The sequence below is a fragment of the Pinus tabuliformis genome, chromosome 2_1, assembly GCF_031772625.1.
Source record: "Pinus tabuliformis cultivar Carrire ecotype Pingquan chromosome 2_1, CPIR1, whole genome shotgun sequence".
NCBI lineage: Eukaryota > Viridiplantae > Streptophyta > Pinopsida > Pinales > Pinaceae > Pinus > Pinus tabuliformis.
The window spans coordinates 398064089-398089214 of NC_142299.1; the positions used below are offsets into that span (position 1 = coordinate 398064089).

At 39.7% G+C, this 25126-nt stretch overlaps 1 protein-coding gene across 3 annotated transcripts in view; it reads left to right on the forward strand.

Annotated features, from left to right (window-relative positions):
• Positions 1-25126, forward strand: part of LOC149200527 (ubiquitin-conjugating enzyme E2 enzyme activator PEX22-like) — a 248526-nt gene that overhangs the window by 76214 nt on the left and 147186 nt on the right. For all 3 annotated transcript variants that reach the window (XM_089402762.1, XM_089402761.1, XM_089402760.1), the window contains exons 2-3: positions 17217-17447; positions 17529-17576. In XM_089402762.1, coding sequence (XP_089258888.1) covers positions 17217-17447; positions 17529-17576 — 279 coding nt within the window. The remainder of the gene's footprint in view (positions 1-17216; positions 17448-17528; positions 17577-25126) is intronic.

Genomic DNA, 25126 nt, shown 5'->3' on the forward strand with positions numbered 1-25126 from the left:
AGATGCACTTGGTTCACCATGCCCAACCGACCCCACTGTTGTACCATGCACTTGGCAAATGAGTATGTTGATGTGGCATCACTTAGAGCTCGTACAGATAGTCTACAAGCATGTTCGACCTACTTGGAGACCCATGAGGTCACTTGTGTGCCCTCACACCCATTGGGAGCACCACAAGTTTACTATTTGGAGGACAAGTGGCCGACCCCTTGTCCACTTTTGGAGTCTTATTCATCATTGTGGCACTTATGGACTTTATTAGGCTTCTTAGAAGGCCCAACGACATGTATTATTGATCATTCGACCTTTTGAGAGGCTTATTATTTTGTTTATGAGCTAGTTTGGTGGGCTTGTCAGCAAAAGTTAGTTATTTTGCATATTATTTTATTTTAGGGGCTAATGTAGGCCCAAGTTGCTAAATCGAACTCATTAGAAGTGTATAAATAGAAGTGATGAGGATTCTTTTTAGCATCATCACTTCGATTTGGAATTAGTATCTCTTTAGATATTTTCGCTATCTTTCTTGGAGGACAAATTTTTGGAGCATGGAATGAATTTTGATGTTTGGATAATTTTCATATGTCTTGGAGCTTCTTGATGGCAAGTTTTTGAATGGTTGGATATATTCTTATACATGTAAGTACATTTTAATGCTATTCTTTCTCTCTAATTTTGTCACATTCATTGTTGCTGAGATTTCGCTATACTAAGGCTTATTCGCTGCATCTCTTATGCAAAGTTGTGGAAAGTTTGTTTTTGGATAGTGAATGCTTCATGTGTGGGCCATGTATAATGAATGAATGTTCCTAGGGATGTTTCATTATTGAAATTCATCTTGACAAGCCATTTATCTTGCAAAACGAAGTATAAAGTTTTTGAAGTTGCTTTTGCTGCTACCCTAGTGCCAAACGAAGTTGTCTGAGGCCTCCTTGACCTAGAAAATTCAAAGGTCCATAGTCATAATTCTACCTGAATCCAATCTCCCCAAAGGATTAGGCACTGGTCCACCCAAAGTTGATCACCTTAAACCTATTTTCCTTCTCCCCGTTCCTCTTCTCTAGGTCTAATCCTCTAGGTCATCTAGGGAATCAATTATCTCACGATGTAGCCATCCAAATACTTAGATTTTCGGTCCACAACTGCGTTGGTGTGTCCTCAAGAAGCCCTCCAAATTTCATGTGATTCCGACATTGGGATCTTGAGATATCGCAAGCCCTAGCTCGAAGACCAATTCTTGCCCTTGGTTCCCCTTAGGCGAGAAACCTCACTGGGATCTTTGCATTTCCTTTCATTGAAACTTTATTCCTTCATCCCTTCCCCTTCCTAATTCCTTCCCCCTCCCTAAGTAGGTGAAGCATATCATTGGTTGTTAAATCCTATTCCCTTGACCGAACCTCAGGTCCTTTGATCCCATGTGGTCCCATGCACTGTCAAGGTTAATTCTTCAAAGATCACTTGGAACCTATGTTTCCACAAGAATTCCAGGACTTAGGGATCTCCTTTATAAGACACATACTCAAAACCTAACCCAAGAAATTTTCCCCAAGCCCTTCCTAGGGAGCCTTCCATCTTGTCTTCAAAGACATGCAAGCCACATATTTTAGACTCTCTTGTGAATAGGCTTCCAAGATCACCCCTCGCCCTATTATTGGTCCATTCATTTGTTGATCCTTATTATAATAGGTCTCCTCCCATCGATGAAAGTTCGTAAAGAGTAGGGAGCCTTAGCCGAGGTGACAGTGGACTATCACTCCATTGTTGCCCTTAGCCTAGTAGTAACCCTTCAAGGATCCCCTTTGAGGACCCCGCTAGTTTGAGTGGTAACAATGCTCATCTTTCATTTGTGTGTTGATGGTTATTGAAGTATATTTCATTTCATATTGCTCATCATATTTGCTCATAGTCTTAAAAGTAATCTAATTCACTTTAACATATCTTAGAAACCTCACATCCTTTTTAAATGAGCTTTTGATTTAGGGACCAACCCCCTTAGCTTACTTAGGAGAGAGCTTAAACGGAGAGAATTGGGAATAGGTGACAACCCCATCTCTTAGTTTTGCCACCACCCACACCTTGTGGGGTTAAGGGCTTTTCTCACTAACTTATGTGTGTGCGACATGCGACAACTACAAACCTGAAGAATGGAGGTGGTATAAGATTGTTTGTAATGTAACATGGAAAATGTCAAGTATGGTGTAGGGGATAATGAACACACTATTTCAATTTGGGATTTACAAGTAGTGCCCCTCCTATAACCCTAAGTCCTTAAGGGAGGTCCCATTGGACTAGGGCTAAAGATTAACCCCCATGTTAAGGTGAGAGAGCAGATTTACAGTAAAGATCGGTCAACCTTCTAGATCAACCCTTTATCCATACTAAATGCCCAAAGCAAACAAGTATAAGCACTCGATTGCAAAATGATCAAAGTACTTATTAAATAGCAACCCCCCCTTCATTCAAGTGGAAGTGTCGGATAGTGAGAGATATATGGCTGATGTATATGGTGGAGGCACATGACATATCATCATTGAATAGTGAGTATTAGGGGCTGTTGGCTGGTTGGCTATCCAACTGGTTGTCAAATGTAGAAGAAAAGTTTTCTCCTCATGAGTTACCCATTTTGGTGGGCAATAGGTACAAAATGCCAATTATTAAAATACCAAGATAATATAAAGTCGGCGTATGCCCACTAGACTAAGTCTCACTTCAAGAACGACATGTTCAATGTCACGTCCCCATTTTTATTTTCCTCTATAGTACAACCAGGGTGGATTTCCAGGGCACGGGATGGCCTGGTCAGGGGAGCAAGATTATGTTATCAGGGGTCTCGAAGGAGTTTTGAGGGATTTTTATGGGATCCGATGACATTTGCTTGGCATATACCATCATGCACACAATTTGCCTTTTGTTTCATTGCATTTCGACAACTTTCATAAAATAGGGTTATTATTGGGCATAATTTAATTAATTACAATCAAGGTGGCATTTCGAGAGGAATATTTGACGAAATACCTTAGTGTAATAGCTTGTTGGAACCGAAACGAGAAGATCTACAGGATGAAATGCTGAGAAGTGATTTCCAATGGCTGGAGAGAGTATGGTGGGCAATTTAACATTTTCCCAGATTAAAATAATTAATTGGAGGAAAAAAGCCAAAAGTGACTTAAGTGAAATAAAATAAAATTAAAAGGTCACTTAAGATAAAGTCAATAGAGGAGCTTCTAGAATAATAATAAAATAATAAAATAAGATGCTTCTAGAGGCTTGGAGATCTATCCATCAGATCTATAAAAGAGAAAGAATAGAACATTTGGAGACATCTTGGAGTTGAGTTTTCTTTCTTGTGGAGAGGTTTGGAGAACCAAGAGTTCCCAACTTCAGTAGTATCCCTAGGACGTAAACCCTTGGGTGATTCAATGAGAGTGGGCGAGCAACCAACTCTTCCCTTGGTGAATTCATCCAAGATTCACAGGTTGTGCTTAATAGTTCAATGATTTTGGTGGCCCGATTTAGTGTTGTAGCAGATATCTTTTGAGGTTATTACCTCAACCATTTCCAGTTTTTGTACCAGCATTTTCTATATTAATAAAATAAGTTTGAGTTCTAATGCATGTGCATTTTGTCAATTTTCAATTGTTGTTCATATTTTTATCTTTGTGGATTAATGTTATGGTTTCAATTTGTGAAATGTGTTTGTGAAATTAATGACATAAATTTTGAAGCAAATTTTTTGCAAAAAAAATATTTGGGATATTACATTCAAGATATCCTTTTTCATGCAATTTGTCATGTGTTTATACCAATGTTGCATGACTTGTACTCGTATAAGACTCGTCACGACATTGACTCGTCGACTCATATAAGACTCGGGAACAACCCTTATAAGACTCGTCAAAATACAAAAAAAAAAAAAACTTAAAACATGGTAAATTTTAAGCACAAAAAAGAAACTAATGACAATTCCAATCCTTATAAGTTATAAAAACCACAATATATGCAATAAAAATACAACATAACATATTCGATATTTGTAAGCAAAACATTTAGATACTGAATAAGTAAAGGACTCGTGATTCCATAATTAAAATAAAAAATGTCAGCAAGTTCAAAATTCAAATACATATGTCATAAATGATAAATGATTGTGTCATAACAATCTTGAGTCTCATCAATCATGAACGACCATGCCTAAAATAAGCCCTCATGGAGCTAGTGGTAACATCGGAAGGCTGAAGCAACTGTGAGGCAGGTGTATTTGCAGTTTCCATTTGAGATGGCAAACTAGAGAGATCCTCAGTCTCTTCATCAAGCCAACTCAAATTAGGGACCTCCTCCTCCACAACCCAATCAGACTCTAAATCAATAGTATCCAATAAAATTGGATTTGTATCCTTTGGTTGCACTTGTTTTATGAGCATTCGAAGGTTGTAGTAGATGAAAACCAACTTCTCCAACTTCTCATGCTCCAACCTGTTTCTCTTTTTGCTGTGGATGTGCTCAAACACTGACTAATTGTGCTCACAAGAAGAAGCACTGCAGGGTTGGCTCGAAACTCTGATGGCGAATTCTTGTAATTGTGGTGCCACAATGTATCCACCAATGAGCTGTAAAAAAATAACAACAAAGTTTATCAGTTTGCAATTCCAAACATATAAAAGAGAACTAGCAAAATTACAAGCTAAGTTCTAACAATTTGCACTTACAAGGCATTTTCTTGTCCCTTTGACGTTGGCTTGTGCCGAATCCAAACATGCCAAATGCTTCTGTGTACTTATCTCGTTGTATGTTGATTTTGTCCTGAATATCTTGATCTGGGAATATCTTCTCAATGCATATTATGACACTTCTCATCACCTCAAGATCTCTTTGAATGCTAGACCCTTTGTTATAGAATAAGCTCAGATTGAGATATGCTCTTGCTGCATGCAATGGTGAATGTAGTTGCCTGTCCCACTTGGAATCAATAATTTTCCATATAGGGAGATATTTAGGTTCATTTCCCTTATAGAAAGTCTCGATGGCCTCTTTAGCCCTGTCTATGCCCTCATAAATATATCCCATTGTAGGTTCCCTCCATCCATCAATCTCAAGACTTTCACAAGGGGCTCAGTGAAGCTGACAATCTCAGTCACTTTGTCCCACAAACTATCAACAAAGACAGATGTTTTCACAAACATTGCTTCTGGTTTTGTGCTATCTTTCCAGAATACCCATTGTTGGCTACAAAACATTCTTCTCAAAGCTTGGTACTCATACAAAAGGCTTTGGAGGGAAAGAAAGTTTGTAGCAAACCATGTGACAGCTGGGCAACTAAGCTCACCCTGTGTGAATTCCCTCATAAGGTTCAACACCCAAGCATGATTATAAATATACTTGGTAATATGCTTGCATTCTTGCACAACATCTTGCACCCACTCCAACTTCCCAATGTCCTCTAGCATCAAGTCTATGCAATGGGTAGAGCATGGAGTCCAAAAAATGGTGGGATATTTGGCACAAAGCAACCTTCCCGCTGCCACATAATTTGCTGCATTGTCCATAGTTACTTGGACAACATTTGTTTTGATTTGGGGTAGCATCGGATGTGCTCTAGCCATGAAAATTGGTGGAGAGGCTAAAGCACATGAGATCTTCAAGACCCAGAAATGGTTTGGACAGATTGTACCCGGTTTGGGAGATATTAAAATAATTAATATTTTAAATGGAGTTCCTAAGTCTAAACTTATGAAAAATAAAATATTAATGGGTATTAATATAAAACTAGGTTAGAAGGTTCCAAAAGTCATGGATCAAGCCAAATCTAATCTTAGCCATTGATTAGAGATGTAATCTCGGCTGTTGAAGGACCAATAGGAAAAGTATAAGAGGAGGCTTGAGGGTAAGTTGGAGAATACACCAGAGTGATCAGTCATTCAATTTTCTAGAGCAAGGTTGCTAAGCAAAGTCGAATTAGTGATCAGCAGTGAGGGGCAGTGAGTACTGGGCAGAGAGGCAAAGACAGTGCCAAGATACCAGCGTAGAAGCAAAGAGCGAGATGCGGCAGCCAGTTCACGCCACGCAGAGCCTAGAAGAGACAGTGCAAAGGCGAGAGAGACTGCGTCATCCACGCAGAGGCTGTAGGAGTGATGCAGAGGGTCCCAGAGGCTGCACAATGCCTCAGAGGGCTGACGCAGGGCAGCAGGGGGCTGACTCAGAGGCCAGAAGGGTCAGCGCAGAGCTTCAGAGACACTAGAGAGGGTTTCGTGGGACAGGGTTTCTGAATCCCTCTTTCCGAATAGAGGCATTGCTGCCGTGTATTTTTTCTTTGTCGGGTGAGCCGGTTAGGTACCTAGTTGTACTCAAGGAAATACTGCATAATAATAAACCCTCATAATAGTTGCACTGGTTTTCCCGCATTGGGTTTTTCTGGGGACATTTGTCCAAAAATAACGGTGTCACTTGTGTGATTGTTTTCTTTCCGCTAATGATCTATAGATGTTGTGATTGTATTGTGTTTATTTCGGTATTTAAATGTTTTAAATAACTTGTTCAGAATTTACAAGTAGAAGAAATAAACCAGCAGAGTATAGATTAATTTTCTAACGGATAGACCTAGAAAATTCAACAATTTGCAACCCCAACTTCCTCCACCACATCAGCCAACAATGAAAAAATCAAATGTGCATCTTTTACATTTGCAGATGCATCAATGGATTTTAGGAACATGGTTTCTTTAGGGAAAGCTACAACAAAATTTACTATTGTTTTACCCCTCTAATCTGTCCACCCATCAGACATAAGTGTACAACCTGTAAATTTCCATGAGCTTTTAATGCTCTCCAATTGTTCCTTGACACACTCAAGCTCCTCATCAAGCTCTTTCCCCCTAACTGCATTATAAGATGGGGCTTTGTATCCAGGGCTAACACATGCAATGGCATCCACCATGGGCTGATAAAAATAAGACTTTGCAAAGTTGAATGAAAGACTGTTATGGTACCAAAAACTCCTCACTGCCATATCTGCCTCCTTCCTCTTCTTTTCGTTGATACTATCTGTTATGAAACCAGCTAAAGAAAAGATAGAAAAGATAGATCAACGCCTTAGAATTCAGCCTCTTCGAGGGGGCAACCTCCTTTACATTACATAAATGAACAATTATTCGATGGTTCAAATGACAAAACCTCCTTTCTATATATAGGAGTCTAAGGAGTCATAATATAATCAAGCCGACCTAACAATAATAATATAAAGCCACAAAAATAACAATAGAGGGATTCTATGGGGCACAAAAATAACAATATGGGGGTAATAGGGGCACAACAATATAAATAAGGGGTATAACTACAATAGTAATGGGGTAATCACTAGTATTATAGGGACCCAACATGCCCCTCTCCTTCAAAAAAGTGTCGTCTTCAACGCTTAAGTAGTTCTGGATACTTCTGCATAAAATTCTCATCCTCCCATGTGGAATCTTCAGCGGATAAGTTCTTCCACTTGATAAGATACTCTTAAATTGATTGATTTCGTAGCTGTCGAGTTCTTGTTTCTGTGACTGCTTCCGGTTCCAATATAATTTTTCCTTTCTCGTCAAGTTCTGGCAATATTGTTTGAATTGGGAGCTTGTCGCCTATAACCTTCTTTAAACATGAAACATGGAAAACTGGGTGCAATCGAGAAGCTGCAGGAAGTTCCAATTTGTATGCCATAGTACCAATCTTTTGCAACACCTTGTACGGACCATAATACTTTGGTGATAATTTATTATCCTTCTTAGATTGCTTTAGGGACATTTGCTTATATGGTTGTAGCCGTAGGAATACCCAATCACCTACATCAAAACTTCTTTCACTGCGATGTTGATCTGCCTGTTGTTTCATTCTATTTTGTGCCAACACGAGGTTATCCTTTAAGAGTTGGAGGACTTGTTGTTGATGTTCGATGTGATGTTCCACTGCTTGAACCTTAGAATTTTCTCTTAAATATGATGTGATGGATGGTGGTTGATACCCATAAAGTGCCATAAATGGGGTCATTTTTGTTGCTGTATGGAAGGAAGTGTTATACCACCATTCAGCCAGACGCAACCATTTGACCCATTGTGTCTGTTTATCAGATAGAAAGCAACGAAGATATCCTTCCAAACATTTGTTTACTATCTCAGTTTGCCCATCAGATTGAGGATGATAAGATAAGCTATGAGCTAACTGCGTACCAAGACAAGAAAATAATTCTGTCCAAAAATTTCCAGTGAAAATGGGATCTCTGTCACTTACAATAATCTTTGGGTTTCCATGTAGCTTTTGAACTGTTTCCATAAATGCAGTAGAAACTGTACTGGCTTTAAATGGATGTGATAATGCACAAAAGTGTGCATACTTGGTAAGTCTGTCAACTACCACCATGATGACACTCTTTCCCTCGGACTTGGGTAAACCTGTGATAAAATCCATTGAAACCTCCTCCCAACGTTGGCTTGGAATGGATAAAGGTTGTAATAGACCCGGTGTCTTAATTGTTTCAACTTTATTTTGTTGGCAAACCAAACATTCCGCCATAAACTTTTGAATATATGATTTAAGGCCATCCCAAAAAAATTCCTTCTTAACCCTGTGGTAAGTTTTTAAAAATCCTGAGTGCCCTCCTAAGGGAGAAGTGTGCAATTCCGTAAGAATATTTTGTTTTAGCTGGGAATTCTTACAGAGGTATAAGCGATCTTTGTACCATAACGAATCATTTTGCCAGCTAAATGTATTGGAAGTACTGGAATCTTGTTGTAGCTTTCGAATAAGTGCCCACACTTCTTCGTCATTCTTCCATTCCTCCCTTGCTTCGTTTATCCAATCTAGTTGGATAATAGAAATGGCACACAACAACGCTTCCACATCCTCATCCTTTCTTGAGAGTGCACCTGCCACCACATTTTGCTTCCCTTTTTTGTAGATGATTTCAAAGTCATAACCCAACATTTTTGTGACCCACTTTTGTTGCTCTTCAGAGGATAATCTTTGTTCTAAAAAGTATTTAAGGCTACCATGATCCTTTTTTACCTTGAAGTGTCTTCCCATTAGGTAGGGTCGCCATTTCTTAAGTGCATGGAGTATTGCCAACATTTCCTTCTCATAAATAGCTTTTCTTAAAAACTTTCCCTTGATTGGACGAATTTCAAAAGCAATGGGTCTTTCATCTTGCATTAGAACAACACCAATTCCATTTCCTGAAGCATCACATTCCACAATAAAGGTTTTTGTGAAGTCCGGTGTAGCTAAGACCGGTGCTTGGCACATTGCCTCTTTAAGATGTTCAAAGGCCTTTGTTGCTTCCGGAGTCCATGAAAATGAATCTTTCTTCAATAATGTTGTTAGAGGTGCTGCTATTCTCCCATAATTCTTAACAAACTTGCGATAATACCCTGTCAACCCAAGAAATCCTCGCAGATGCTTTATGGATGTGGGGATTTTCCATTCCTTAATGGCTTTAATTTTGCTAGGGTCTACCTTATCTCCTTCATGAGATACAATATGACCCAAATATTCCACCCCCTGGACTCCAAAGAAACATTTGGATCTTTTTGCATATAATTGTTTCTCCTCCAATAGTTGTAGCACCCTATCAACATGTTCAACATGATCCTTCCAAGACTTGCTGTAGATTAGTATATCATCAAAAAATACTAACACAAATTTTCTAAGGAATGGTTTGAAAATTGAATTCATCAAACCTTGAAATGTTGAAGGTGCATTGGTAAGGCCAAAAGGCATGACCAAAAATTCATAATGACCCTCATGAGTTCTAAATGCCGTTTTCGGAATGTCTTCAATCTTCATTTTGATTTGATGATATCCCGAACGAAGATCCAACTTGGTAAAGTAAATTGATCCATGCAATTCATCCAGTAATTCATCAATGACAGGAATGGGGAACTTATATTTAATAGTGAGCTTGTTGAGCTCCCTATAATCCGGACACATGCGCCATGATCCATCCTTGTGCACCAATACTACTGGAGCTGAGAAAGAACTTTGACTCAGTTGAATTATACCAGCCTCTAGCATTTCTGCAACCATACGTTCAATTTCACTTTTTTGGACATAGGGATATCTGTACGGCCTGATGTTTGGAGGAACACTTCCTGGAATCAGATGAATAGCATGATCATGATCACGCATAGGTGGGAGACCTTTGGGAGCTAAGTTGCAGGAAACGTGGCCCTAGGGGGCGTTTCTCCAGGGGAAACGAAACGAAACGCGTTTCCCCGTACCGTACGGCCTGGAAACGCGTTTCCGGCCGTACGGCCACGTTTCCCGAAACGGAAACGTGGCCGTACAGCCGAAAACGCGTTTCCAGGCCGTACGGGCCACGTTTCCCCCAAAAAAACATTTCTTTTTTAATTTTTTTTTTCTAATGTAGATCTCTTACATTTGTTTACCCTAGTGTTGATATGCAGTTCATGGTAATGTTAAATTCTTAAAGTAAAAGTGATATTCTCCTTTATTTTTCATTTTCATCCTTTTACTTAAATTTTTAACATTACCATGAAATGACTCAGGATGTTTGAGAGTGGTTTCGCCGTCATTGGATTTCATATGGAGAAAGTAGAATTTTAGATCTTACTCAAAATCCAGCAGACTTATCTGTTTTTCAGGATTTCAGGATTGGGGGGATTTCAATGTTTCCATTGGATTTTATCATGTACTAGGTATGGAACTTGTATTTAATCGAGAGAACAAAGCCCTCTATGCAGGGGAGACTCCAAATAATCAAGAGAATGTAGGGTACTAGGGTATGAAACTTGTATTTAATCAAGAGCACTAAGGTCACTCGACTATGTAGGAGGAGACTCCCAATCAACCACGAGACAAAAAATTAGAAATTTCTCGTGGCTGATTTTGGATATTTCTATTTTCATTATGTGATTATTCATGAGTAAATGTGATGTAAATTTAGATACTTATAGTCTATGCATTGACAATTGACAATTTTATCATAATGTAATAAATTAGAATGTATCATATATGCTTTATGATTGCACATATTTCTTAAATTCCTAATATATATATATATATATATATATATATTCGCGTTTCCCCGTTTCCAAAATTTGGGGAGGTCGCGTTTCGTTTCGCTTCCCGTTTCGGAAACTCGTTTCCGTTTCCCCGTTTCGTGCAACTTAGTTTGGGAGTCTCAAATACCTTTGGAATGATTGTCTAGGACTTTTTGGAGATCTAGAGAAATAGATGATTCCAATGTGGAAATATCTAGCGAACATAATTGTGCAATTATACCTCTTTGCTCCTTTTTTAGAAGCTTTGTCATGCCATTAGAGTTGATTATCTTTCATGGTTTCCCGGCAATACCCCTTAATTCAACTTCCTTTCCTTCCGTAGAAAATTTGATGAAAAGTTCTTGAAAATTAAAAGCTGTTGTACCCAAGGATTGTAGCCATTAGACTCCTAGTACAACATCAGCACCTCCCATTGGAATGGAAAGCATTGGGCTAGTCAATACATATTCTCCCATGGATAGCTTGATATTATGGCACTTTCCAGAGCAATTTATTGTTCCTCCATTTGCAATCATCACTTGACATTCTGGTGCTAGATATAGGAAGCAATTCAATTCTTTTGCTACCCTACAATGAACAAAATTGTGGGTGCTTCCTGAATCAATCAACACTATTACCTTTTTCTTCTTGATTTGTCCTTCTATCTTGATGGTTTGAGGAGTGATAATTCCCACCAATGCATTACAAGATATGGTCGGATTTATTTGTTCTTCATCTAGGCTTTGTTCCTATAGTATATCCTCTTCTTTTGACCTTTCTTGCTCCTTTTCTTCTTCCTCTTCACAATCTATGTAGAATAATTTCTTCTCAGCACACTTATGACCTTTTGTGTATTTGCTATCACAACTGTAACAAAGCCCTTTCGCTCTTTTTTCTTCCAATTGTTGTGGTGTCAACCTTGTAGGTTGTGGAAGACTAGGGGCAACAACACTTCCGTCTTTATAGTTGTGAGTGGTATGCTTCCTAGTTGCCAAAATTTTGCTTTCCATTTTTCTTGCTATCCTGAATGCCTTCTCTAATGAATCAGGTTCCCAAAGGCGAACATCATGTTGGATATTATCTTTTAAAGACCCCATGAACACATCAATCCTATGCTCCTCTGGAATATCTTTTACCCTTATGTTCAATTTTTGGAACTCTTCAATGTGCTCCATTATTGAACCCTTTTGTTTGAGACTTATCAATTGGCTAAAAAAAGTGTTGCTTTTTGTATCCTCATAATGTGCTATCAATTCTTCCGTAAAAATTGCCCAAGTGATAAATTGTTTACGAGAACAAAGCCATTGATACCATACAAACTGATTTGGTTCCAAATATACAGTTGCCATATGTACCTTTTGTGCGTTTTGCACATTATTGAGATCGAAGAATTGCTCCATCTGTAATATCCATGTGGCGGGATCCTTGTCATCAAACTTCCTCATATCAATTTTTGGAATATGGTGATTCTTCGATCCAACATTAGCGTCTATGGAATCATGATTAACATTTCTTTTGTTCTCATCATGAGTTTCCTTTACTACCTTTTCACCATTAGTAAGTATTTCTTGTAGAAAATTTGTCAAATCTGTCTTCAAATCTGCCATGCCTGTCTTCAAATTTGTGTTCAAATCTATCTTCAAATTATCCATCTTAGCTTCCATGCCATTCATCTTAGCTTCCACGCCATTTATCTTAGCTTCTGTTAACTTTTGTGAGCGTGACATTTGTTGCACTTGTTCTTGTAATTTTGATATATCATGTAGCATTTCTTCCTCTTCTTCATGAGTCATGCTAGAGCTTTCAGGTTCCTTACTAGGCGTTTGCATTTTCTTTCCTCGGGGCATCAATTACTGATAATAATGCTCTACTATGCCCTTTGAATTCCTTCAAAAAAAATTTTCAAACCAAGCTTAAGCAAAAATTTAAAAAAATCTACACACCTTTTTTCACTTTGTAGGAGCTCGATATTGCCTCTGATGTATCTCTGTACTTTCCAATCATCTAGTTCTGAATTTGTGACCTGTAGTAGCTCTCTGTGTCCTCTTTCCAAGTTTCCAATGCCACCAGTCTGATCCAAATTGGATTCTCCAAGAAAGAGTTATGCACAATCTCCCAAGATGACCTGATTATAGACCTTTCCAGAAGAGCGAACTTGTATGAAGTGCCACGTGTACAATTTTTGATATTTGGTTCTGAAAAAGATATACAAGAAACTACAGTCCGTCCTCTTTCTGTACCTTCTTACGAAATTTCAATCTGATTCCCAAAGAGAAAGTTATGACGATTTTCCCCAGGTCACCTGTTTTGAATGTAATTCAGGAGTCTACAAAAAGACCAACTTCCTCAGATCATATCTCTGCAAATATCGCGCGAAAAGCTCTGAAATTCGGACCTAAGGTTCAGCGCGATTTCTTCTCAAATGGGTTTTTTTTGTGACTTCTGAAACGCGACAGAAAAAAAGTTATAGCGAAAATTCCACGATGACCTGTTTGGAGCAGCGAAACCCTAGAATTCAAAGCTCTGATACCAAATGTTATGAAACCAGCTCAAGAAAAGATAGAAAAGATAGATCAACGCCTTAGAATTCAGCCTCTTCGAGGGGGCAACCTCCTTTACATTACATAAATGAACAATTATTCGATGATTCAAATGACAAAACCTCCTTTCTATATATAGGAGTCTAAGGAGTCACAATATAATCCAATCGACCTAACAATAATAATATAAAGTCACAAAAATAACAATAGAGGGATTCTATGGGGCACAAAAATAACAATATGGGGGTAATAGGGGCACAACAATATAAATAAGGGGTATAACTACAATAGTAATGGGGTAATCACTAGTATTTTAGGGACCCAACACTATCCAAGGTTGGTTGAGATCCTGGAGTTGTACGAAAACTGAAGAAAGAAGAGGTTATACTCTTGTTTGCCACAACACTTGAAGAGGAGTTACCAATTCGTGGACTTTGAAACTCTGTTTCACTCTGAGATGAAGATATACCTATCCCAACAATCTCATCCTTCCTTCTTGCCCTCATAGAACTTGCTTCTTTAATGGATTCCAAAGCAGCTACCATTTCAGTAGTGACTTCATTAGGGCAACTTTGACAACATCCCACACCATTCTCAGGAATTTTGGCTAGATGGTATTTCAGCCTGTTTATACCTGCATGGATTGTAGCAGTGCAATAATTGCACTTGATATTGTGGTCATTACCGGGAATGATTCGTTGACCATATGTCCATGCCGGATAACAAGACTTCCTGAAACCCTTGGGTGGCATGGTGACAAAATCTGGAAGAAAAAAAAAATATTATTTTTTTATTTAATTTGTGAAGTTTTTTAGTTGTGTGGCTGAGAAACTTAGCCACAGGCAGCCCCAAACATAAAAAAAAACAAAAATGAATACATGGAAAACATTTTAACTAGGTTCATGAAGGCTACCTGAAGCTTAGTCTGATCTGATGAAGCCTCCTTTAGCTTCCTTCAACAGCTCCTTCATGCTCCTTTAGCTTCACTCTCAAATTTCAACACTCACACAAATTAGCCAAACGCTCAAATGACAAGTGAATGAGAAATGGAAGGGAGAGAGGTGCTTGTAAAGCATTTTTTCCCTCCAATTTCTGTTTTCCTCCCCCTCATTCCAAAAAAGAAAAAAAAAATATCGAAATTTTGGACAGTTTGTGGGTTTTCATGCCTGAAGGGTCTTATACGGGTCCGATGGGGGTTTCATAGGCTACCCATGGGTTTGATGCGGGTAGCCGTGTCTTATGAAAAACCTGCCCAGTCCGGGTCTAGACCGTGGATTCTATGCGGGTGACCCGGCCCAGGCATAGACCCGCCCTTAGCCGCGGGTTTCAAACGGGTGGTGCTTCACTGATTTATACATTGAGTTGTCAGTCAATTGTTATCACTGGATAACCACCTAATGGTGACCATGCATCAATAACCTAACTGAATTCTGTCGGCTGTCGATCAACGGTCAACCCCTTCCATGTCAATGTCTTCAACACAAGTTGATTCAACCCTTGATGTTGGCATTGCCCATTTAAATTGATATTAGTCTTGCCATCACATGAACTTGGGTTTTGCCACTGTTGCAGGCCTTCAACTTTACCCATTTGTTTATGTTGTTTGGTTTTCCATTATTCTGGACAGATTGAGCTTATTGATGGCTTGACTTTTAGGCAGAATGAATTCAAATGATCTAGTAAATATCAAGTTACTGGTACTATTGAAAGACATGCTTCATCGTGGTTGAGGGGTGCTAAACTGCAGGTGGAGGCCCAGTGCCTTTTTGAATAATAATTTTGAAATATACTGATAAATGCAATTTGCATAATACACTAATGATCAAAATACATATAAATTAACTCTCTGTGGTGCAGGCAACATTTTTCTCTATGATTATTAGGTTTGACATGCTAACTCATGGGTAAGCGGCTGTAAATGACAAGCTGAAGTTTGGAAAGTCTACCAAGTAATATTACTGTCAAGTTTTATATGTAGAATTCTATGATCATAAAATTATGCTATTTTCTTCCCTTTCTAATCTTAATAATTGATTACCAAAGCTGATTTCACTGCAATATTAATCGTACTCTCTAGTCCTGTTAACCTATTTCCTGGTCATTTGTTCGACATTGATAAAATTATTTCATCTTACCTTATCCAACAAATTACATGAGCTCTGCGTTGCATTCATTTAAGTTTGGAGTATCCTTTAGATTTCTCTGCTGCTCCATATCTGTTTTATGATGTAATTATTGCTTATCATTTACCCATTATTTCTATGGTGTAAAATTATTTTCTATTTGAGTTAGACAAAATAGTTTAGTTCTGCACACCTGTTTGTCATGTACATGCACAATAGAAGCAGTTTTTATCATCAAGGAATTTTGGTGGGAGCAAACTCCATTGGAGAATGCATTAGCATGTTCATTGCGGGTGCCATGGTGTTATGAACATGAATATGGAATAATATAAATAATAAATAATAAATAATTTAAATAATAATAATTAAAATTATGAAAGGGCATGTTTCAAAATACGTGGCTTATTACAAGAAGGCACTGTTGCCTTATATTTATATGGGGTCCATCATTGTATTCGATTATATCACTTACACATTCAAACATTTATATTTAAATATTATTTATCCTATGAAGGATATTCTCATATTCAAAATGTTCTGAATATCTGTGCGATAACGAACTTTTGTTCGTATAATTTGGTATCAAAGCTGAGTTTTCTGATCCCTTCCTGTGGCCATGCTCTTATCAGAGTTTTCTTATCAGATTCTGGCCCTTGGCCACAACTACAGCATTCCAATAGTTTTGTTTGAGATGGGTCATTGGCCATCAACTGGCTTTTGGCCATGTTTAACTTCAGAATTTCTGTTGAAGTTTAAAAAAACAAAAAAATAAGGAAAAAGAGAGCAGATATATTATTAAAATAAATGAAAAAAATGGATATATATATATATATATATATATATCAAGGTTGGAAATATCGCATGGATTGGGGTAGGGAAGTAGCTGAATATATATATATATATATATATATCAAGGTTGGAAACAGCGTATGGATTGGGGTAGGGAAGTAATTGAATAGATGAGTTTGTGGGAGAAATCTCATTTAGGTTAAATTAGAGATGTGAAAGTGGGATATAAGTGGATTAGTAGCTGTAGTTGACAATTCTGTAAAATAATGCTCAATTTGAGGTTGCTATGCTTTTCGAGTGTTTTAACTTTCCCTCAAAATGTGGTATGTTTTTGATTTTCTTTTGAATTAAGTGTATTAAACGATGATACCCAATTTAATTTTTGGATTGAGTGGATTTAGGACAGTGTTTTTCCTCAGTGTGGGAATTAATTAATTAATGTGGCAACGTGAATGCTCTTTTCTTCTGGATTTTACTTAAAGCTTTATACTTCATGAGTAATATGGCATGTTGTATTGAGAGATATTTCTCTTAATGATATATGTTTTGATACATCCAAACCTGTTTTTATTATTAGTTCCTTAATGTGCATGGTACATGGCAGTTATGAACTTATGGATCTCTGAAAGTTTTTTTGTGATTTGCTTCTGCAACATTGACCTAAGGATTAAGTGATTTTGGCAATATTGTGTGTGCATTATCTAATATCTGCTATGGACATTGTTCTGTAACCTGCAGAATGCTAGTTTGATTGGAGCCATTGCAGGGTCTGCTCTTGCTATTGCTGTTGCATGGACATATCTGAAGCCCCCTAATGAGCACCACAGAAGATCACGAAAAAGGAGAGGTTCTTCAAGCACAAGTAATGATTCTCAAGCAATTGGAGAAACAACTTCCTCTTCTTCTGTTTGTCATCCGAGTTCAAGTCAATATGGAGTAGCAACCCAGGGATGGACAGCTCCGATGAAGGTCTGGCTTGGCTTCATTTGTACATGAATGCTTTAACCTTGTCATCCCTTCACTTAGTTTTAAATGATTTGATATTTGCAGATAACCTTGGCACAACTCATTAGACGACAACTGAATGGCGGCAGGAAGGTATGGATCTTATTTTATCCTCATTCTTAGACATGTTATGGAAAATATAATTGAGAAGGTTGGGATGTTGAGAATTCAATAGGGCAATGAATATGTTAATTCTCTTAACTTGATAACAGTTTGTGTTATCTTTTACTTATTAGCTTTGTTCATTATTATTCCAATGTGCGATACATCAAACAGCTACCAAAACAGTAAGAATAGTGACACGGTATATAGGCTGCACGCTAGGGCCAAAACCCCTTCTCTTGAGGGGAAAACCTATAAATCTCTTCTTTGCTTAGATCTTTCAATTGACAAATACCATGACCTAGAGACTCAGACAAACACCTTCCAAGATCAAGTCTACCACGGCCTCCTGTTGTAATATCTTCGACCTCCCGTAGATCCGAAATTTTGCTCCCTAGCAACTGCTGCTGCTTCTCTAGGAGACTTCGATCTACCTCTAATAGCCTTCCTCTTGACTTCACTTGCCTTGTCTTGAGTCTTAGGGCTACTAAGATGCCCCAAGAGACCTTCGCTTGCCTTCCCTTCTCTTCTACTTCCAAAATCGAACAACAGGAGATCCCAACGTAGAAACCCTAACTTTGATCTTAAAGAGAGATAGATAAGGCCCAAAAACGCTTTGACTTCTTTGAATTCCTCTTCTTCACACTTCCTTCTTTGACTTCTTCTTCTTCTACTTCTTTGCATAAGAGATGAGTGAGTGAGTGATCCAAGTGGAGGACGACTTCCTTTATATATAGGCTTCTTCAAGGGTGGACGTGACTCTTCATGTAGGCCGACTTGACAACTCATTAGGCCGACTTGATCTTGAAGGTATTTTGACACTTAAAAGACAAAATAATTTTTTCTTTACAATTTACAATGTGCCCATAGGGTCTTCAATATATGACAATGACTCTTATTATTTATACCTAGGACAAACCCTAGAAGCACTCAATGGGTGCTTGACCTATAAAATAAAAGAACTTGAGCATGAAACCCATGCTCCAATAATAATAATAACTTCTTTTCATTTTATATTTACAGGAATACATTTCACACTTATGAAGACCGAACCTAGTTACACATTTTTCAACATGGGATTCCCCCCCATCTAGTCGTAATGATAGCTTCATTTGACATTGGTAAATGAAAAATGTAGGAATTAGACCAGCAAGGGTGCCGATGTTATTTATTCCACCTTTCCAATATTTAATCCAGCGCAAGATATTTCCTTTCTGTTGGAATTTCTAAGTTTAATCGTTAGAAATTCTTCCTGTACTATTTGATTTATTTCTTCCTACTTGTTCAATTACTTAACAAGTTATTTACCATGTAAATACTAAGAATAAATACAAGTACAGTATCAACACATACAGATCATCAACTGAAAGTAAACTAGCACACAAGTGACATTGTTGCTTTTGGACTAATGTCCTCGGAAGAACCCAATGCGGGAAAACCAGTGTAGCTATTCAGAGGGAGGGTTTTATTATTATGCAGTTTTAGAATACAACTTGGGTGCCAGAAATGGCTCACCCAATAGAGAATGCCCTTTGCAGTAGTACCTCTCAGTCGGAGACAGATATTCCGGCTAAATCACAGGATGAACGATCCCACAGCAACAATGCAACTTCTGCTGCTCTTCGTCACTCTGATAGGGACTGCGTCACCCTATCCAGCTCTCCAGCTCTTAGTGTGTCCCACGAATTGCTCCCAGCGTTTCCTCTTTGGCCCAGTGTTAGCCTCTCTAGGCTCAGCTTCAGCTTTTGGAGCCTCTGTGTCAGCCCTTGGACCCTCTGCGTCTCACACATTGGCCCTCTCTCGCTCTGCGCAGCTCCTGGTTGCCCCTGCGTGGCCTATAGCTAGCTTTGTGTCCCTCTCCCGGCTCCGTGCTGATCCTCCTGGTACTAACTCTACCTCTCTGCTATGTATTCACTGCCCCTCAGCTGCAACTCAGATCACTCACTCAATTTCCTTAGCGAACCCTGCCCCAGAAAATCGAGTTCTTGATCTCTCTTGGTGTGTTCTCCAACTGACCCTCAAGCCTCCTCTTATACTTTTCTCGTTGGTCCATCAACGATTGAGATTAAATCCCTAATCAACGACTAAGATTAGATTTGGCTTGATCCATAACTTTTCGACCATTCTAACCCAATTTTATATTATTCATATTAATATTTTATTTTTCCTAAGTTTAGACATAGGAGCTACATTAAAAATATTAATTATTTTAATATCTCCCAAATTGGTTAGATTCTGCCCAAACCATTTCTGTGTCTTAGAGATCTCATGTGCTTTAGCCTCTCAACCAATTTTCGTGGCTAGAGCACATCTGATGCTACCCCAAATCAACACTCCCTCTTAGTGAGGACTGTGCTCTAGTAATACTCCTCACTGAGTATCACCCTGATCATCCAGCATCGGTCCCTGTGCTGATGCTAGGCCTCCCCGCCCAACATCCTCTGCACTGCTGCATCTTGTACTACTGCCCATGGCCCTGCCATTGCCACTGCTGCATCTGTACGACAACTCCCTCTGCATCTGTGCTGCTGCCCATGGCCCTGCCACTGCCACTGCTGCATCTGCACTGCATCCCATCTCATCATGCTGCCCATAGCATTGCCACTGCTAACTGCTGCACTGCAACTCAGTTACTGAGAAGTAAGTAACCGATTCTCCCAACTTTGACATCTCTATCAAGCTAGAAACACTCCCGATGCTGAAGCTCCCTCTGTCGCTGACAAGTGCTCCCTCTATAGACCTCTGAGCTGCTGCAACAATTCCATGTATCTCGCACTGCTGCCTCACGCTGTCCCGGGATTCCTGCACTATAGCACTTTCTGTTGCTCCATCCGCATCCGTCTCTACCGAGATCCGCTAGTCCTGCCACTCCTATTCGGGGCTCCCATAGCCAGGTATAATCCAAGAGGTTGGGTACCTCGAGGATCCTGCCCCTCACTGTCTGTAGTTCGTCTGACTACAGCTCGATATCTCCCCACTTCCTCTCAAGTGGTGAATGAGCACTCATGGCATAGTCGTCATTTGTCTCCACTTCTTTCTTCGCCCTTGCTGGGATTGCCTTGGTCTCAGAAGCCTCTCCCTTGCTCTTCTTCCTTGGACACTGGTTCGCATAGTGACCCAGTTCCCCACAGTGGAAGCACTTGACCTAGGAGAGGTCCTTCTTCTTTTGTTTCTCTTGCTTTCCTACAGATGCTAGAGTAGCATTCTCCTCTTCCTCTTTCTTGATTCTGACCCCCTTACCGCTACTCCCTGCCTTGGTTAGTCGTCTGATCTCTTCTTGACGAAGAGCCACCCACAGTTCCTCCCAATCTGGAAGGTTCGACCTGCCCAGTAAGCTCTGGACAAATACCTCCCAGTCCTCTGAGATTGCGTTCAGTGCGGTCCTCACCAACATCTCCTCATCCGGCGTGGCCCCTATGGAAGTCAGCTGGTCCCGGATCTCTGTCAATCGCCTGAGGAAGATATCTATCTGCTCTCCCCTCTGCATCTGGTATGACTGCAGCTGATTTTCTAGAAGCATCTTCCTCTGCACGGAAGTATGCTGATACAAATTTTTCAGGGCATCCCACATCTCATTTGCCGTACCCTTCTCGGCAATATGTGGTACACATGATCCTTGAAGGATGATGCACTTAGCCCTGGCCATTGCCTCTTCGTACTTCTCATTTTTAGCCGGGTTAGCTGGGATCGCTATTGTTTTCAAGGTGAAGTGCTTGATGTGATGCCTATCTAGAATGGACAAGATCCCGGCCTTCCAGACTACGAAGTTGGAAGCTCCGTCTAGTCTATCTTGATCTCTCAACCCATTCACTGCCATTTCGCTGCTCCTCTTTTGACTCTTTCGAGTCTCTCTACTTCCCTCCTGGAAGTCCTCTGATCGACTCTTGTTGAGTCTCTCAACTTCCCGTCTGGAAGTTCTCGGTTTGACTCCCTCTGAGCCTCGATTTCCCTTCTGGAAACCCCTCTGCCAATGTCGAGATGCCCCACTCCGATCGTTTATGCAACTGCACCACTGATCCGGATTTCTTGGCTAGAAATCCTCGGCAGCAACTGCCTCCACCTTGGTCTTGCCCTGTTAGGTACTGTTCTGACCACAACGCCCCACCAACTTCGCTTTGCAACTCACCCACAGCCTCCTATGCCTCAACAATATGAAGGTCTGAGCCTCTAGGCTCTGCGCAATCCCGGCACCAGCAAAATATGCACCTTCTGGCCACAACGTCGATCCTTCCTAACTGAGAAAGATGACCAGGCACTGCGTAGGTTAGGTTTGCTCCTCTCTGCCTCAGTGTTGATCCTCCTCTTGGCTCGAATGATGATGCAGGCTCTCTGCATCACCCCTTCCTTACTGCTTTCTGCTAGGAACAACTTCTGTCACTCGGGACAACTATTTCTACTGCTGCTGCTCTGCTCGACTGATGCCTTCAGTGATCTTGTGATCTGCAACCATGCTCTGATACCATGTTTAATTTCTAAGTTTAACCCGTTGGAAATTCTTCCTATACTATCTGATTTATTTCCAGTGTTCCACGGGGACGCGTCCCCCAGGGTTGGGTGCGCGCACCCCTCGCATCCCACGCATCCGGGACGGGGAGTCTCTTGGGGGTGCGTTTCCCCACGCACCCTTTTTGGGGAGTCTTGGGGAGACGCAAGGGGGTGCGTTTCCCCAGTGTGGGAGTCTCGACTCCCCACGACTCCCCAAAAAGGGTGCTTCTGGGCGTCCCCCTTTAGTGTGGGAGTCTAGACTCCCCAAAAAGGGTGCTTCTGGGCGTCCCCCTTCAGTGTGGGAGTCTAGACTCCCCAAAAAGGGTGCCCCTGGGCGTCCCCCTTTAAATTTGTCTAATAAGACTTAAAAATAAAAAAATTCAAAATTCAAAATTCAAAAATCAAAACCATTAATTTTTTTTTAACTAAAATTAAAACTAAATAACTAAAACTTAAAAGTCTAAAAAAAAAATTAAAATTAAAACTAAATAACTAAAACTTAAAAGCCTAAACCTAAAAGACATGAAAGGCAAAACTTAAAGTTAAAAGCTCACTTCATTTCAACCCAAAGTCATTTCCATTTCCATGCAATGCTGATTTGAATGAGTTATCGATCAATGTATTTGAATATTTTATTATTGATTTTTATTTTTGTTTTTCGAATCTCATGGTATGTATGAATAATAATTAATTCAATAATGAGACTTGTCACTTGAGTATGTCATATGAATGATGTATGTATTAAAATGAATGATGAGGATGGATCAATGACTCAAATTTCAATTGTCTATTTAATATTTTTATGCTTTCATTATTGAACAATGAACAATGAATATCAACTTGAATTTTATATATATATATATATATATATATATATATATATATATATACCTCGACGACTCCCCGCACCCCCGAAATTTCCCTAAAATTTGAGGGTACTCCCACACGTCCCCCCTGTGCGTCTCCCCGCACCCGCGTCTCCCCGCACCGGAGTCTTGGTGGAACATTGTTTATTTCTTCCTAGTTGTTCAATTACTTAACAAGTTATTTACCATGTAAACACTGAAAATAAATACAAGTACAGTATCAACACATACAGATCATGAATTGAAAGTAAACAAGCACACAAGTGACGCCGTTGTTTTTGGACTAATGTCCCCGGAAAACCTAATGCAAGAAAACCGGTGCAACGATTCAGAGGGTTTTATTATTATGCAGTTTCAGAATACAACTTGGGTGCCAAAAATGGCTCACCCAACAGCTAAGTCACAAGACACGTCCTCCAAGGTCCCGTGTCCCGTATTTTACGTGCCGGACACGAAAACGGCCCTAAAACGTGTCGAAAACGTTTTTCATCGTGTCCTGTAAAATGTAAAACGTATTCGCCAGTTTTCGTCGTGTCCTGCATCTGGAAAACGCGTATTCCGTTGATAGAAAACGTTGCCTGCATAAGCTGCAATTTTTTTGAAAGAAACAAATAATTTTTGAGTGGGGCAGCTTAATGATCAAGTCTAGGCCCTAGTATTGATATGCTATTCATGGTAATGTTAAATTCTTAAAGTAAAAGTGACATTCTCCTTAATCTTCATTTTCATCCTTTTACTTAAATTTTTAACATTACCATGAAATGACTCAAGATGTTTGAGAGTGGTTCCGACCTCATTGGATTTCATATGGAAAAAGTAGAATTTTAGATTTCATTCAAAATGCAGCAGACTTATCAGTTTTTCAGGATTTCAGGATTGGGAGATTGTAATGTTTTCAGGTGAAACCACATGCCCGGGCTACCCCTGCCACCAGTAGAGGACGTGGTCTACCTCCTATAGCTCCTACTTCTAGTTCTTCAGCTTCTAGAGCATAGCAAACTCCACTGCCAACTCCACCAGCACCAGCGTCTACATCTAGAGGGAAAGGGAAAGCTGTGGCATTTTCTCGCAAGAGGGGCAGAGGAAATCAATAGAATTAGACTTTAGTTATTTTCTTATGTTCTTGTAAGTTGTACATGAACAATGAACATTGAATATTCAAGAATCAAGACCAAGCATATCACATTTTAATTTCTAAATAGTAAATTTTGATTCTATTTTTTTTTTAAAGTGAACTATGAACTTTGAGAAGTAATTATATTTTAATTTGATTAGATAAGCTGCAACCGGCAATTTAATATGGATAAAAAACTATATTTCAGTATATATATATATATATATATATATATATTAAAAATATATAAAACGTGTCCCCCGTGTCCTGTTTCCAGGTCGCTGCGTTTCGTATTGAATACTTGTATTTAGGTGTCCTCCGTGTCTCGTGTCCTCGTGTCATGTGACTTAGCCCAACAGAGAACGCCCTCGGCAGTAGTACCTCTCAGTCGGAGACAAATATTCCAGCTAAATCACTGGATGAACGATCCCACAGCAACAATGTAGCTTTTGCTGCTCTTCATCACTCTGGTAGGGACTGCGTCACCCTATCCGGCTCTCCAGATCTTAGTCTGTCAAACGAAATGCTCCCAGGACTGCCTCTAGGCCCTGCGTCAGCCTCTCTGGCCCAGCGTTAGCCTCTCTGGGCTCTGCGTTAGCTTCTGGAGCCTCTGCGTCAGCCCCTGGACCCTCTGCGTCTCACACGCTGGCCCTCTGTGGCTCTACGTAGCTCCTGGGACCTGGCTGCCTTTGCGTGGCCTCTAGCTGGCTCTATGTCCCTCCCTTGGCTCTGCGCTGATTCTCCTGGTAGTAACTCTGCCTCTCTGCTATGTATTCATTGCCCCTCAGCCGCATCTCAGATCACTCACTCAATTTCCTCAGCAAACCCTGCCCCAGAAAATCGAGTTCTTGATCTTTCTTGGTGTGTTCTCCAACTGATCCTCAATCCTCCTCTTATAATTTTCTCATTGGTCCATCAACGACCGAGATTAAATCTCTAATCAACGGCTAAGATTAGATTTGGCTTGATCCATGACTTTTGGACCATTCTAACCCAGTTTTATATTAATTCATATTAATATTTTATTTTTCCTAAGTTTAGACTTGGGAGCTCCATTAAAAATATTAATTCTTTTA